A 12,250-nucleotide genomic window follows, 5' to 3' on the forward strand; every position below is an offset into this window, starting at 1 on the left:
AGCTCAGCTGGAGTCTGCAGGGGGTGGAGATTCTGGAGTAGGACCTCTGGCCCCAAAGCGTTGGGTTGGGTGTGAGGGATTATGCTGGTGGAAGGGAGAGCCCGGATGAAGCCTCCTGGGCTCTGGCCCCTCAGCGGCCTAAACCAGCTGTCCTCTCCCACCACCCAGGCCGCCCTCCTGCTAACACTGCTCCCTTGCTTTATTTACCCCAACAGCATCTTCCTTCCCGCCTGGACTTGCTTTACCAGCTTGGCCTGGATTGGGGGTGGGAGGATCCATGTTGGGGGTGGGTGGGGAGGGAGACCTTCTTGCCGTGTTTCTTAAAAGGCTAACCTATCGTGAAGCTCAGGAGTGACTGTATGGGGCATCTGCAGGCAGCTGGCCTCCTTCCCATCCTGCTGTGGGCACAGCCTGCCTAGGCAGTGAAACCCAGTTTTCACCTGAAATGGGGAAAGCCAGCGTGTTCTTTATGCCAATGCCCCCTGGGGGAACACGTGCAGAATCAGAGCCTTGGTTTCAAATTCGGACTCTGACATGGATAAGCTGCCCATCTCCAAATGGACTCATTCGTTTACTCATCTAACAGGCATCTGTTGAGCACGAACCCTTTTCCAGGCCTGCGTTAGGTGGGGAGGATTCTATAACCAGCTAAACAGAGGCACCAAACACAGAAACACAATTGCAAATTGTGGCACATGGTGTTAGCTATTAGGGAGCCCTTCCATTTTCTCGGGGGTGGGGGGTGGTTCCTGAAGGATCCCCAGGGGATACAGGGGGATCGGCAGGGGTCTGCCTGGTCCAGCTCCCAGAGCTAGTGGTGAGAATGGCCAGAGTGATGGTGAGGGGCTGTTTGCAGAGGGGGACCCTGGGGAGAGAGTCAAGGTTGCCCTGGGGTGGGCAGTGCAATCCTCTTCTCTATTAGCAGGGAGATCTCCACCCCTCACCCCGCAAGTCCTGATATTGGACTTGGCTTCCTTTAAAAATACATCAAAGTGCCAAGGCTGGCCTGAGGGTGGCCTCAGCTGAGAATAGAGAACACAGATGAGGGCCTCACTGGGCCTGGATGTTGAGAACTTTGTACCTGGGTGACTGGTATTCAAGATGCAGGGAGAAGCAGCAGGTGTCAGGCCAGGTGAGTTGGACTGGGGATCGATCTCGCTCTGAGACGGAGGTCTGCACACCGTGGCTCTCTGGCTGTTCTGCTTGTTTTGTGCGTAAGGTTCTGTGGAGACAAAGCTCTACCTGTTCAGGTACTTACCCTCTGTAAATGATATTCTTGCTGTTCCTCCTCTCTTCACTCTAAAACGACAGCAGTGTTGAGTGGTTGCAGCAGTGACCCCATGGCCAGTAAAACCTAAAGTATTTGCTACAGGGCCTTGTACAGAAGGACTCTGTGCTGCCACCCTAGCACAGCCTGCAGGAGCCAGCGCCCAAAGGCACTCACTGGGTGAGTGCAAGCAGGGCTGAGAGACTCCGAGATGCGTGGTTGGAGGGTGGGAGGGTGCTTTGGATTCATTGAGATGTGCTTGGACGTGCTCAGCCCACAGAGAGCTGGACCCACAGAGCCCCCACCTTCCTTGGGTGGGGGTGGGGGGCGATGTGTGGGGTCCGTGGAGCCTCAGGGTGGTGCTGGGCATTCTGTATTTTACAGGTGAGGGGGATGGAGACCCCGACATTGAGGGGCGAGGCCCTAGTTCCTTTCATTCCATCAAGCCAGGGTCCGAGCGTCCCCTCACGCCTGCCCTGGCTGTCCCAATTGCCCGCCCTCTCTTCAGGGGGCCTACCAGGGTCAGTGGGGTGAACAAAGCTGGGGAGTCCCAGGCCAGGTTGGGGGTCTTTGCTTGCGGGGAAGGCCTGTATGTCTCACTCTACTACTGGTCCTCTGCCTGGCCCCTCAGGGGCCATCCCACTGCCGGCAGCTTTCAGATGAAAGCCAGGGCCTCACTTCCTTCAAACCCCTCTCCCCCGGGCCCGGGTTTATCTCCTCTCTCCGAGGGGGAGGACCGTTCTACAGGCTGGACTCTGCCTTTCACCCAGGCCTGGTGTGTGGAGTCTTTTTTCCCACTCTGGGTCTCTGTGATGGGGCAGGGTTGGGAGGCTGTGGGCTGTGGCCCGTGGCACAACAGGGAGAGGAGGAGAACGGCCAGAATAGGTTAGCCTGTGGCTCACAAGCCACCTTCATCCCATCAGCCTCCAACCCTGGGGTCCGTACTTTTGTATTGAGCACCTGGGTGTGGGGGCAGCTGTGCTGGGCTGCAGGAGCAGAACTGTGGAAGCTCCTTCGTTTGCTGTTGCCTGAGCCCCCTGTGGGAACGCTGGTCTTCTCTGCTTCCATCTGAGTGTCTGCGTTACACCTTGGGATAATATTACAGCTTTGGGAGGTAGATATTACCATAGCTATGGATAGACGTCATGCAATTTATTATTATCATTATGTTAATTTGTTTGAGACAGAGTCTTGCTCTGTCACCCAGGCTAGAGTGCAGTGGCTCACTGGAACCTCTGCCTCCTGGGCTCAAGCCATCCTCCCACCTTAGCCTCCAGAGTAGCTGTGACCACGGGTGCACACCACCATAGCTAATTTTTATATTTTTTGTAGAGATAGGGTTTTGCCATGGTGTGCACCACCGTACCTGGCCTGTGTTAGTTATTTTATTATTATCATTTTTTGAGATGGAGTCTTGCTCTGTTGCCCAGGCTGGAGTGCAGTGGTGCGACCTTGGCTCACTGCAACCTCTGCCTCCTGGGTTCAAGCGATTCTCCTGCCTCAGCCTCCTGAGTGGCTGGGATTACAGGTGTGCACCACCATGCTGATTTTTGTATTTTTAGTAGAGATGGGGTTTCACCATGTTGGCCAGGCTGGTTTTGAACTCCTGACCTCAAGTGATCCTCTGGCCTTGGCCTCCCAAAGTGTATGTTAATTATTAATCATCATATAATCATTACATGATCATATATTATTATAAATGTGGGTATTGCTGCTTCTAGGATGAGGAGATGGGATGTGCTCATTCCTTTAACTTATGTGCTTTGGGGGAAGAGTGATCTGTGTTGCACGAAAACCCTTTGAGAGTAGACACTCTTGCTGCTTTTGTCACGTGTGACTTCAGCTTTTATCAAGAACACTGGCTCCTGCCCAGGGGAGAGGGTGGGCCAGGAGCAGAGCCTCAGAGGAGAACGGGAGTGCTGTCCTCACAGGCAGCCTGGAAATGCAGGAGGCAACGCGCCCAGTGCTTGCTTGCAGGAACCCCGAGGGAGGGATGGGATGGACGGCCACAGGAATGCCGCTCCTTCCCTCCATCTGTATTTTTTCCCTGTGAAATGGGAGTGTAAACACTTTCCCGGAGTGGGCTCTCCATGAAAGGTTGCTGTTACTTTGGGTGGCTTAAGGTCACTAAGGCCAGCCCTGTCTGAGGGGTCAGCCTTCGGGAGGATTGACTTGCGTCCCTGGGGCCCTCCCGAGGGGTCTGGTTCAGTCGACAGGTGTGTGGGGTGGGGCCCACAGCAGGACGTGACACAGGCGGTGGACTCAGCTCCTGGCAAGACACCGTCCATCCAGGGGAAGCAGGAAGTAGAGCCAGAAAGTGACACGGACTCGAGCCCTGAAGCTGGAAACTCAACCTGCTGGCCGGTGCCACAAGAGCAGGCAGGGGCAGAGGTAAAGCAGACAGGAGTCCAAGTGAGCCCAGCCTCCCGCCCACCCCCCCAGGGCCTGTTGAGGAGGTGGCAGCTTTAGGAGCCACTGCTGTGTCAGGGATGGGGGCTGGCGCTACCCATGGACTGCCCCCAGCGTCCTAACGGGCCACAGCAGGGGAGATTCTGTGCGCTGCCGAATTTTGCATGACATCTTTTGGAAGGATGGTGACATCTAGTGCTTGTGTGAACATTTGCCAGCTGAAGCCATGACTAACCCCAGACTTGCTGGGGTTTTTGCAGGAAGGGGAGGGTGACAAACAGGTACTAAGCACATTCAACCTGGCACCAGTTCACTTCCCTTCTAAACCGAGAACGTGGCTGATGTCCTAGAGCCCCCAGAAAATAAGTTTCCATTTCATGTTCCTTTCAATTTGTCATCAGCTCACTATTTTTACAAAAAAGCCAAGTGCTACAGAGAAGGCTTCAATGAGCAGAATCAGCTGTTTATTTAAATTAAAAGGAAAAAAAGCAAAACCACTTATATGATGTTAACATTTAGTAAAGAGGCTGGGCGCAGCGGCTTATGCCTGTAATCTCAGCACTTTGGGAGGGCGAGGCGGGCAGATTGCCCGAGCTCAGGAGTTTGAGACCAGCCTGGGCAACATAGTAACACCGTGTCTCTACTAAAGAAAAATTAAAATTAGGTCTGGCACTGTGGCTCATGCCTGTAATCCCAGCACTTTGGGAGGCCAAGGTGGGCGGATCACGAGGTCAGGAGATTGAGACCATCCTGGCTAACACGGTGAAACCCTGTCTCTACTAAAAAACACAAAAAAATAGCCAGACGTGGTGGTGGGCGCCTGTCGTCCCAGCTACTTGGGAGGCTGAGGCAGGAGAATGGTGTGAACCCGGGAGGTGGAGCTTACAGTGAGCCGAGATCGTGCCACTGCACTGCAGCCTGGGCAACAGAGCGAGACTCCGTCTCAGAAAAAAAAAATTAAAATTAAAAAAATAAAATTTAGTAGAGGAATTATTATTTTTATTTTTATTTTTTTTAAAGATGGGGTCTCATTCTGTTGCCCAGGCTGGAGTGCAGCGGTATGATCACAGCTCACTGTAGCCTCAACCTCCCGGGCTCAAGCAATTCTCTGCCTCTGCCTCTTCAGTAGCTGGGACCACAGGTGTGCGCCACCATACCCAGCTAATTTTTGTATTTTTTATAGAGACAAGGTTTCACTACATTGCCCAGACTGGTCTTGAACTCTTGGGCTAGAGTGATCCTTCCTCCTTGGACTCCCCAGATGCTGGGATTACAGGCATAAGCCACTGTACCCAGCCAAAAATTTATTTTTTAATTACATTTTGGCTTTAGCTGTGGAGATACAGAACGTGTAGTTAGTGGGTTTCTGAAAAAGGATATGATAATAAATGCATGTTGTCTTCCAGGTCAGAGTCAAGGAGTGCACAAGACTAGGTTGCCTCAGATACCTGTCCAGGGGCCCACCTGAGGGTCCTACATCTCTCTGCAGGCAAGAGAAGGGTCTATGTTCTGTAAATAGCCAAACATTGACTATTATCATGCATTATCATTGCTTGGACTAAAACCCATGCCCTCCTTGGAATTTTGCTGGGATTTTACATTAGTGTAAATTCAACCACCAGCCATCATTTTCTTTTCTTTTCCTTCCCCTCCCCTCCCCTCCCCTCTCCTCTCTTCTTTTTTTTTTGAGGCAGAGTCTCATGCTGTCTCCTGGTGCCCAGGCTGGAGTGCAGTGGCACGATCTCAGCTCACTGCAACCTCCACCTCCTGGGTTCAAGTGATTCTCCTGCTTCAGCCTCCTGAGTAGCTGGGACTACAGGGGCGCACCAGCACACCTTTCTAATTTTTGTATTTTTAGTAGAGACAGAGTTTCACCATGTTGGTCAGGCTGGTCTCGAACTCAACCTCAAGTGATCCACCCACCTGGGCCTCCCAAAGTGCTGGGATTACAGGCATGAGCCACTGCGCCCAGTCTCCAGCCATCATTTTCAACATGGAAAAGGAAAATACGAGAGGCTAAGGTTGGTCAATGGAGGAAGCAAACCTGAGTTTTATGCTCACGTGTCACCTGTGCCAGCTTTTAAGATAAAACCAAATTCAAACTGAGAAATGTGATTTGAAGTGATGGGAAACAGAAAGATGAGGATAAAAGGCCCACGTTTTAAGACAAGTCCACGAAGAGCAAAGAGGACAGGAAGAGGAAGCAAAACTCATGTTCCCTTTCTCTCCTTGCTCAGACGATTTAACTGCCACCCTGGGTGGAGGGCACCATTAGCTCCTGCTATGGACGAGGAAGCTGAGACTTAGAAAGTTTAAGCAAGCTGCCATCAGATCAGCTGAGGGGTCTACACACATGGCCTGGGCACAGTCTTCATTCTGGCACCATCGTCAATCCAGTGCAACACCTGATGTGTTCAGAGGTGTATAGCCGGTTCAGTCCCAACAGTTGCCCCGTCCAAGCTGGAAATCACAGGTCCTACTGTCTGCATGGAGACTGCAGCTTTGTTTGACCTGGAGAGTTTGTCTGACTTCAAGTTCCTGGACCTGCAGGAAACTGCAGGACATGCGGGCAGAAGAGCCCAGGTGGTGGCTTCCGTTTAGGAAGAGGTTGTGTCATGAGAGAGAAGCATGGTCTTGCTGCATCATGCTGGAAAGCTCTGTCCAACCTCCTGTTCTATGTTTAGTGGGTGCAACTGTGTTTTCCCCACCTGTAAAGATGCAATTAAGTCCTATCCCCTGGAACCTGTGAGTGCGACCTTATTTGGAGACAGGGTCTTTGCAGATGGCCCCTAAGTCCAGTGACTGATGTCCTTATAAGAAGGGGAGAGGACGCGGCTACAGAGATGCAGCCACGTGAAGACAGAGCCAGAGATGGGGGTGATGCAGCCACCAGGAACACCAGGGTTGCCGGCAGCCCCTGAAGCTGGAGGAGGCCTGGGACGGATTCTCCTTCAGTCTCTGGAAGGAACCAACCCAGCCAACGTGTTGGTTTTGGACCTCTGGCCTCCAGAACTGCAGGAAGAAATCTGCTAATTTGAGCCACTCGGCTCGTGGAACTTTGTTTTGGCAGCTGCAGGACTCTCATGCACTGTCCTTGGAGTGAAAGTTTTCATTTCAAACATGTGGCTCCATTTGCCAGAATCTCCCCAACAGACTCCAAACCCAACCCAGGGTCTAGGCAGGGCAGCAGCTTTGACAGGAGCCTGCCAGTGCTGGTGGCTCCTCCATTCCCAGACACCTTGCCTTCCCCCACCACTTCCTCTCCAATTCTGTGTATAACACGTCCCTGACAAGCCACACACGATGGGCAAAACATTTTGGAGATCTGTAAAATAATCATTTTTAAAATCATATCTCTTTGGAAAGCAAAGGGTAGAAAATCTTTAAATGAACAGTGCATTGCCCAATATGTTAAAGTGCTTGGGGGTAGTTTTGTGTTTGTGTTTGTTAAGCAGGTACTTGTGCTTGGGGGTGGTTTTTTTTTGTGTGTGTTAAGACAAAGCCCCTGCCTTCCTGGGGGAGACAGGCAGAGAATGCAGGAAGCCTTGCCTCTGGGTGTGTATGGGGTGCAGGGAGGCTTCCATGGAGGCAGGGGGCCCAGCAGCCCTTCCAGGGTTGCCGCTCGAAGATCTCAAAGGACGCCTAAGAGTTTTCTAGGTAAGAAGAGGAAGGACGCCATGCAGAGGAGACAGTAGAGAAGGCGGCTGGTGGGGAGCAGCATCAGGAAAGTGGGGAGGTTAGGAGGCGAGGAAGGCCTTGGAGAAACTTGTGCAATTGTGACTCCCTCTGTGCAAGATGGGTCTGGCAGACAAGGGGCCAGTGGGCTAGGGGTGCTCAGGGTTCTAGGGGTCCCCAGAGCCCAGCTGCATCTGTGGAAGCCGGCAAGGATATGTTGGACTCCCAGTAAGTGGAGATCCTTTCCATGGCATATGTAACCCAGAGCTTTTGTGTTAGGTCCTGGAGAGATTTATCTTCCCAACCAAAGCCTCTCTGAAGGCCCCATAGCAATCACTCCTGACACTTTGCTTGATGTGGAAGGCTCCATTTCCCAGAAGAACTGTTTGCTCAACCGCCCGGCCATGTGGGCATAGGAGGCACGTGATCAGCTGTCCCTCTGAGCCCATTGCTGTGCCTGTGGCTTGCCGTGGTCCCACCTGAGCCACACGTGGCAACCTCGTCCTCTGAGTAAGCCCTGTGGGCCTCCCTGTTTCAGGTGCGTTCTTCACAAAAGTGGTGGATGTAGGCACTGCCTCTCTGAAGCTTGAGATCTGGGACACAGCTGGCCAGGAGAAGTACCACAGTGTCTGCCACCTCTACTTCAGGGGCGCCAATGCTGCGCTTCTGGTGTACGACATCACCAGGAAGGTAGGGCCCACCTTGAGGCATGTCCCATCCTCCTTCTCAAGCACCTGCCTTCTGGTTTCTCCAGTGCAATGATGCCATGGTGTAATCACAAGGAACAGGGACTCCGTTAGTGAGCACCAGTCACCTCCTCCAGGATGGCCTCTTGACAACCCCCCATCCTCCTGCACAGTCGGGGTTCTGCTCCTCTGTGGTTCACAAAGAACACACCGCTGCCATCTGCCACTCAGTAGTTCCTGGTGCTGCATTAGGGTCAGGGTTTGGGGTGGTGGCCAGTTCCCCAGACTCTTGCACAAAGTGGTCCTTTGAGGACATCTAGGGGTGGAAGATTCAGGAGCTCAAGGCCTGACCTGAAATACCCCGTGGTCGGCAGTCTCCTGGGCCTGCTCAGGGTGAAGGATCTGATGTGTGTCCCAGCAGTCTCCTGGGCCTGCTCAGGGTAAAGGATCTGATGTGTGTCCCAGCAGTTTTCTGCCTGGCCGCACAGGTCACCCAGGACAGGAACGTGCCCTCCTCAGAGGAACAGAGCAGCCTGCAGGTGTGTCCATGGCCAGTTGGATTCTGTGACATTTAACACAACATGAACAGCAACACTGGCTTTCCCCCCCGGAATAGCTAATGACCGCCTGTAAGTTTTGTTTGACATTACTTTTTTTTTTCTTTTCTTTTCTAGGATTCCTTCCTCAAGGCTCAGCAGTGGCTGAAGGACCTGGAGAAGGAGCTGCACCCAGGAGAAGTCCTGGTGATGCTGGTGGGCAACAAGACAGACCTCAGCGAGGAGCGGGAGGTGACCTTCCAGGTACCGCCTAGGAGACCCTGCTCTCCTCTTCCACAGGAGAGAGCCCTGCCCGCCTGTGTCAAGACCTTGGCACTCACACTTTCACACATGCACACCCACACTTGCACACACTTACACATGTGCACACACACCTCTACAAGCCCACATGCATTTGCACACACGTGCACACCCCCCACATTCACTCTCACTTGCACCCACACATGTACAAGCACGCGCACACGCACACACACGCGCGCACACGCACACACATGCACACACATGCGCACACACACGCACACACATGCACACACACAACTTTCCACCTGAGTTTCTCTGTTAGTCAAAGATTTCCTGAAAAACTCAGGGCAAGCACCATGGCAGTTCAAGCCCAGTGGTGGAGGAGCAGGCACGGCGTGGCCGGCAGAGGGAAGGGCAGGGCGGCACTGCAAGGTGGGCTCGGCTTGAATGAGAAAAGTGATCTATTTCCTCAGTAGGGCTCCCTTCCCCACTTGGTTCCCAGAAGGGGCTTCTGTGCAAATATAGCCTCCCTCACCCGGGTTTTGTCAGGCCTCCTTACAGGCAGAGGCAGCGGTCACCCAGGTGTCGCTGTTGTCTCTCTTCCATGGCATCCCACCTCCCCCACCACATTTAGGACGGAGACCATATAAACAGCTGCAGACAAGTGGCTGATGGGGAGACCCCACACACACTAGAGGCTGGCACAGGGGAAGACCCAACTCAGGGATTAGACCGACAGGCGCGCCTCCCAAAGAGAAAAGGCCCCAGCTTCAATGGAGGCTGTGGAGAGATGGAGAAGTGGGGTGAAGATTTTGGAGAATCTCAGGGGAGAGCAAGGGGAACAAAGGAAGACAGCATTGGTCTGGGCCTTCGTTGCAAAGTGGGGTCGGGGAGGAGAGGGTCCTGGCAACAGAGCTGTGCCCCCTGAGAGTGACTAGATGTGCTGTGTGCTCAGGCAGGCACAGAAACACGGGTGCGAGGTTACTCAAGGCCTGGAGGTGCAGTGGGCGACCACGGTGGGTTTGGAGCGTCTGTCTGGGGAGCTGGCTGAGGCGCTCAGTGGGGACGAACACAGGGCTGGCTGAGGGATCTCTGGGCCGGGACAGGAGTAGTGCATTCATGACGGCGAATGGTGCGAGAGCTGTGGGTGTGACTGGCCACACCTGCTGCCAGCTCCGTGTCTGGCTGGACAGTCAGGAACCTGAGCTGTGTCCTCTGGGATCCATCACAGGCTCCTCTTCCTGGGAGAGTCCCGGAGGCTAGGGGAGGGGCCTGCACAGGAAGGCCCCCATTCCTTGGCCACCCCTGACTCCTGGGCAAGGCTGTGGCCTTCCCATGAATGCTTCTCTCCTGGTCACCCATTGCAAGCCTGCTCTTTTCCAGTTTGCCTTTGCTCTGGGACATCCATTTCTCCCCAAAGGAGAGCTGTGCTGGAAAATGAGGGCTTCCCAGAAGAAGGGCCCAGGTGGGCGCTGTCCAGGGGCCTCCCTCTGCCTCTTCTGTTTCTTGGGTTTTCAGTTGATTCTTTGCCCAGTATCAAAGCCCACAGGTGCCAACAGGCGTGGTGGGAGGGGAGTCTGGTGGTGGGAACTTGGCTTTCCAGGCGCTGCAGGAGGAGGAAGCCCGTCCCCAGCCAGCTAGAAGAAGAGCCTCTTCCAGGGAGCACACCGTGCCCCCTCCCCGGCCCTGGCTGTTCAGGAGTGCCGAGAAACACAACTCGGATGTGAAACGTGGAGGCGTGCAGGCTCCACAGCTGCAGCTTTCTCAGGTCTTCCTGTTGGAAGTGAACCAGGTGTCCTCAGGAAACTCTCATAAACAACGCGGGATTTTGTGACTATTTCTTTCAGGAAGGGAAGGAGTTTGCCGAGAGCCAGAAGTTGCTGTTCATGGAAACTTCGGCCAAACTGAACTACCAGGTGTCAGAGGTGTTCAGTGCCGTGGGTGAGTGACGTCCCCATGGGCCAGACAAGGTGGGAGGTGCTTGTCCTTGACTGACTTCCCTGGGTCCCTGTTGCTGATGACATCCCTATAGAATGCCTCTAGGGACTGGACAGTGACCAAGAGGGGCAGGAGGCCCTTGTTCTATGGTTCCGGATAAACATAGAGGGGTGGGTCCCGCCTGGGGTGGCTGGTCTGCAGGGCTGTGCTTGGCTGGGCAACTTCCCTTCCCCTCTTGCTGTTTACAGCCCAAGAGCTACTGCAGAGAGACGACAGGGAGGACCAGGCTCCGCAGGGGGATGCAGCTGTGGCTCTGAACGAGGGGCCCATGAGGCAGGCCAAATGTTGTGCCCATTAGGTGCAGCCACTCCTGGGGGCTGTGGAGAAGACGCCCCCTGCCTGGGCCATGGACAGCTCTGCAAGGATTCTGATTCGCTCTCGATGCTGGGTTGCTCCCAAGCCCTAGAGGTTCCTGGAAGTTGGCCCCCTTTATAAAAACCACTTCCCACAGCCAGTGGGAACCGCCAGGGGAAGATCTGATGTCACATGGCTCCCGGGAAAGTGCTGTGCCCCATCCCCACCGACACCCTCTGATCCTCCGATGCCTGTGCCTGCCCTACCTGGACGGTGGCCCCCTCAGCCAGGCAGCCTCTGGGCAGAGAGGAAGGAAGGATTGGAAAAGTCCCTGGAGCACAGCGATGGTGGGAAGATGCCTTACCCCTGATCTGGGTGGGGGCACTGGCCTGGAGCTTGGGCCCACCTGCTTCGGGGAGTTGGGGAGCAGGCCCAGATGGAGGTGGTGGTGCCAGGAAGAAACGGAGCGATGACTGACTGTGGGGCGGGCACAGGATTTCCGCGTATTGGTGAAGTTGCCCCGGGAAGGGCAGCGGGGGCAGTGGCACCAGTTCCCTCCCATGGTCTCCCGGCTGGCAGTGTGGTGAAGCTGAGTTTCTGTCCAATGCGTAGGAAGGTTCTGAGACATTTCGCCTGAGATGTAAGGTGTACTGCGTATGCATTGTTTTCTCCAAAAATTAAATTGCTTTTGACAATCTGGCTTTTGGAAGTTTTTGAGGACAAGGCGGGGCACTGCGCCTGATGGATGGTCGTAGGTATTTCTGTATAGATTCTGGGAGGGTTCCTGCTAAGTAAATAAGGAAGCAGGCCCATGTGGCAGGCTGTGACGCACGTGGGCCTGGCCCAGCTCTCTGGGTGGGATGCATTCCCAGATGGCGACACTTCATCCTGCCTGCCTCCCTTTACAGAGAAACCCATGTCTTAGTCTGTTTTTGTGTTGCTATAAAGGGATACCTGAGGCTGGGTGATTTATGAAGAAAGGTTTATTGAGCTCATGGCTCTCCAGGCTGCACAGGATGCGTGGGGCCAGTATCTGTTTCTGGTGAGGCCCCAGGCTGCTGCCACTCATGGCAGAAGGCAGTGAGAGCTGGCGTGCAGAGGTCACACGGGGAGAGGAGGTAGGA

The 12,250-nt window shown here is 54.2% G+C and overlaps 1 protein-coding gene across 1 annotated transcript in view; it reads left to right on the forward strand.

Moving 5' to 3' along the window:
- The window catches only part of RAB17 (RAB17, member RAS oncogene family), a 23,530-nt gene extending 11,705 nt beyond the window's left edge, over positions 1-11,825 (forward strand). The window contains exons 4-7 of the mRNA XM_017890384.1: positions 7,890-8,041; positions 8,712-8,837; positions 10,682-10,775; positions 11,021-11,825. Coding sequence (XP_017745873.1) covers positions 7,890-8,041; positions 8,712-8,837; positions 10,682-10,775; positions 11,021-11,130 — 482 coding nt within the window. The 3' untranslated portion in view covers positions 11,131-11,825. The remainder of the gene's footprint in view (positions 1-7,889; positions 8,042-8,711; positions 8,838-10,681; positions 10,776-11,020) is intronic.
- Positions 11,826-12,250: the final 425 nt, after the last annotated feature.

The sequence above is a fragment of the Rhinopithecus bieti genome, unplaced genomic scaffold (assembly GCF_001698545.2).
Source record: "Rhinopithecus bieti isolate Rb0 unplaced genomic scaffold, ASM169854v2 scaffold_19482, whole genome shotgun sequence".
Taxonomy (NCBI): domain Eukaryota; kingdom Metazoa; phylum Chordata; class Mammalia; order Primates; family Cercopithecidae; genus Rhinopithecus; species Rhinopithecus bieti.